At 38.7% G+C, this 4,206-nt stretch overlaps 1 protein-coding gene across 1 annotated transcript in view; it reads left to right on the top strand.

The window, feature by feature from the left end:
* LOC106474219 overlaps positions 1–4,206 on the top strand; it is a 47,772-nt gene that overhangs the window by 37,674 nt on the left and 5,892 nt on the right. Inside the window, exon 23 of the mRNA XM_022402570.1 lies at positions 3,726–3,829. Coding sequence (XP_022258278.1) covers positions 3,726–3,829 — 104 coding nt within the window. The remainder of the gene's footprint in view (positions 1–3,725; positions 3,830–4,206) is intronic.

Here is a 4,206-nt window from a genome sequence, read left to right on the forward strand (position 1 = left end):
GTGTGTGTGCGTGTAATGACTGAAACAGTGGTCCAGTGCCGTGTGTGTGCGTGTAATGACTGAAACAGTGGTCCAGTGCCGTGTGTGTGCGTGTAATGACTGAAACAGTGGTCCAGTGCCGTGTATATAACTAGTATTATTGGGTTTAGTTCTCGTATGTGGTAATTGGAAGGATTATTACTTGTTCTGTCGCAGGTGTTGAATGAACTGTCCTGTAATAAAATCCCCGTGGTTAACCTCTATCTGTGTTGCATCTGAAATGTAACTTAGAACATTTTCAGGAACAACACACACGCACTTTCCTGTTTTTTTGTTGTTGTTTCCTTATTCTGTGTGGGGGTGGAGACTGACCACCTCAGTGTAAGAGCCACAGACTGAAAGAAACCACAGTTATGCACTATGGAGCATGAGAAACTGTAAGACTGAGGGGAGGAAGGGAGGGTTACAACGGAAGTAGTGTTCGTGCGTACAGAGGAATATTTCTAGGTTTCCAGATTCGTGTGGGACCGTGCAAGACACGTAAGTGTACGATACCAGTTGATTATTTTACCAGAGTTGTGAAAAACTAGACATCAGTCACTAACTTCAACCTTAATACAGGAAGTATGCAAGATTTGTGAACTAGTGTTAAGAACGTTTGTACAGAGAGTATGCAAGATTTGTGAACTAGTGTTAAGAACGTTTGTACAGAGAGTATGCAAGATTTGTGAAATAGTGTTAAGAACGTTTGTACAGAGAGTATGCAAGATTTGTGAAATAGTGTTAAGAACATGTGGTGTACAGAGAGTATGCAAGATGTTTGAACTAGTGTTAAGAACTGTGTATGTAATGACTCATACAGTGGTCCAGTGCTGTGTATGTAATGACTGATACAGTGTACAGAGAGTATGCAAAATGTGTGAATTAGTGTTAAGAACGTGTGTACAGAGAGTATGCAAGGTGTGTGAACTAGTGTTAAGAACGTGTGTACAGAGAGTATGCAAGGTGTGTGAACTAGTGTTAAGAACGTGTGTACAGAGAGTGTGCAAGGTGTGTGAACTAGTGTTAAGAACGTGTGTACAGAGAGTGTGCAAGATGTGTGAACTAGTGTTAAGAACGTGTGTACAGAGAGTGTGCAAGATGTGTGAACTAGTGTTAAGAACGTGTGTACAGAGAGTATGCAAGGTGTGTGAACGATTGTTAAACTTCGGTTTCTGAGGGCAATACTACTTTGTTGTTCAGAATATTTCAATAATGATGAGTAAATACCGAGTGGATTTGCATTGAACTTATGGTATGGATCAGCTGACTATAGACGATCGTTTCTATCCGCTAGGTGTTTTTGTAATTTGGAGATCTTTGATTCTGTTAAATGTATGTAACCCCAGTACCTACTAACTTGTGTAACGTGTAAATGTATGTAACCCCAGTACCCATTAACTTTTGTAACGTGTAAATGTATGTAACCCCAGTACCCATTAACTTTTGTAACGTGTAAATGTATGTAACCCCAGTACCCATTAACTTGTGTAACGTGTAAATGTACGATTAGGTTTCAGCTAACCACTTCCCCTCTCTCTCTCTCTGTCCTTGTGCGTAAGGACGGGATAGTGATTTATTGGAACAGACAGGTGGTTGTACATTAAGTATAGGTGGAGCTGTACGGCTGATTACAAACTGTTTTCAGCAGAAATAAGGAAGTTCGAGACGTAACTTTATGGTACGAACAGTAATTTGGAAGAATGAGGTTTTCTTGTCCTCTTAAAATTTCAGTGCTGATTGAAAAAAACAAGAAAACCTAAGAATACAATATCAAAACTTAAGTCAGTATAAATATTAAGGATTTATCTTGTCTATTTGAGCATGGAAATAGTAGCTTTTCGAAGTGTTTGACATTTTGGACCAACTTGACAACATTGGTAATTATTTCTGTATCCATCACAAATAGTGTGTCCCTCTGGTGATTCCGAACAAGAATTATTATCGAAGTTATTGTTTTACCGCCTTTTGTATGAAATAACTTTTTTTCTGGCCAAGGTCTTACCAGTATTATAACTACCGAAAGTATTTTACGAAATATTCTTTGAAGTGTCAAACTTTACCTTGATCCTGAAGCTACTGACATTAGAGGGTTAGTTTAGAACCATGTTACCATCTTTACCTTGGTCCTGGAGCTACTGACATTAGTTGGTTAGTTTATAGCCATATTACTACCTTTACCTTGATCCTGAAGCTACTGACATCAGTTGGTTAGTTTGAGCCATATTACTATCTTTACCTTGGTCCTGGAGCTACTGACATTAGTGTTAGTTTAGAGCCATATTACTATCTTTACCTTTATCCTGAAGCTACTGACATTAAAGGGTTAGTTTAGAGCCATATTACCATCTTTACCTTGGTCCTGAAGCTACTGACATTAGTGTTAGTTTAGAGCCATATTACTATCTTTACCTTGGTCCTGAAGCTACTGACATTAGTTGGTTAGTATAGAGCCATATTACCATCTTTACCTTAGTCCTGGAGCTACTGATATTAGTGTTAGTTTAGAGCCATATTACTATCTTTACCTTGGTCCTGAAGCTACTGACATTAGTTGGTTAGTTTATAGCCATATTACTACCTTTACCTTGGTCCTGAAGCTACTGACATTAGTGTTAGTTTAGAGCCATATTACTATCTTTACCTTGGTCCTGAAGCTACTGACATTAGAGTGTTAGTTCGAGCGTTGCTACGAATTGGTAGTAACACGTCTTTTCTCATTTTGTGTCTGGAGTTGAGTGACAGCTTTGACCAGCTGAACTCATTATTTCTCTCACTACTCTGAATTCATTAAAACAAGTCAGTTTCCTGTGAATAGGTATTGAAAAAATCGTGCCCACCTGTATCCGCTGGTACGTGATGAAGCACTACAGGTATGGGAGTTCGTATCCAGGACGGTAGTGGCAGATAGAAACCACATGACGTGAACACTGTCTAGCGTCGTTTCGTGTTGTAATTAGTACTGATTTAACTTTACATTAGGTATTTTCTTATCATATTTCGTTATAAATATGTGAAACTTAATGTTTTATATTAAGTTTTTCTTCGGGAAATAAAAGTTAACCTTTAAAACTAGTAAACTAAGTTGTTATAAAGATTTGATAAAAACGCCATTTTTGTTATATTGAAAAACCATTTAATTTGTCACATAACGAGTAAAACTGGTTCTTGCAACTACATTTCATTTGTCACATAACGAGTAAAACTGGTTCTTGCAACTACCTTAGCCTATTTGAAGCCGCTATTAAGTTTAAGTGAGTGTTTTCTTTGTTAGCCTTCCAGAAACCGGTGTTAAGTTTGAGATTTAAAAACTGTTTGAAGGGCCGAATAACATTTAGGTAGAAAATTGTTAGGTATGTGGTAGACATTGCAAGGTTGCCGAGAGACGATATACAAAGGTTGCCGAGAGACGACATACAAAAGTTGCCTAGAGACGACATACAAAGGTTGCCGAGAGACGACATACAAAGGTTGTCTAGAGACGACATACAAAGGTTGCCTAGAGACGATACAAGTTTTCCAATTTGTTAAAAGAATGTTTTTTTAGTGGAACATCTTTGAAGCAGTAGCCCAGTCAACAAGTTGCCATGGGTCCACTAACAACACAGCAGAACAATTACTTTGTATCTTTTTATAATCCACCTAACAATATTGTTGACATTAGGTTTAAGTTTAATGATGGGATAACAATATTTCGGATTTTTCAGGTTGGTTGTTTGGTGTGCTTGACACCGGCGAGACGGGTATATTTCCCTGTGAATATGTGATGCCACTCGGACAGCAGGAGATGAGACACCTGGGAAACAGAATGGTGAGTTAACCTTTTTCATAACTGTTGCTTCAGAGTATCGACTTAACACGCATGATCACATATAATAGTTTTAAGTAATAACGTTTTTATTTTACTCCCTACTATTCATTGTCTAATCTACCCTACTTGTGTTCATCGCGCTGTCGTTTAGATAGTTAAGCCTAACAGTTATTTAAACCGTGCACCAGTGTATGTGTTGTTCTGTGTTCGTGTTGTACCGTACGCCAGTGTATGTGTTGTTCGTGATGTACCGTACGCCAGTGTGTGTGTTGTTCGTGATGTACCGTACGCCAGTGTGTGTGTTGTTCGCGATGTACCGTACGCCAGTGTGTGTGTTGTTCGCGATGTACCGTACGCCAGTGTGTGTGTTGTTCGCG

Source organism: Limulus polyphemus, unplaced genomic scaffold, assembly GCF_000517525.1.
Source record: "Limulus polyphemus unplaced genomic scaffold, Limulus_polyphemus-2.1.2 Scaffold6961, whole genome shotgun sequence".
In the NCBI taxonomy this organism is placed as follows: Eukaryota; Metazoa; Arthropoda; class Merostomata; order Xiphosura; family Limulidae; genus Limulus; species Limulus polyphemus.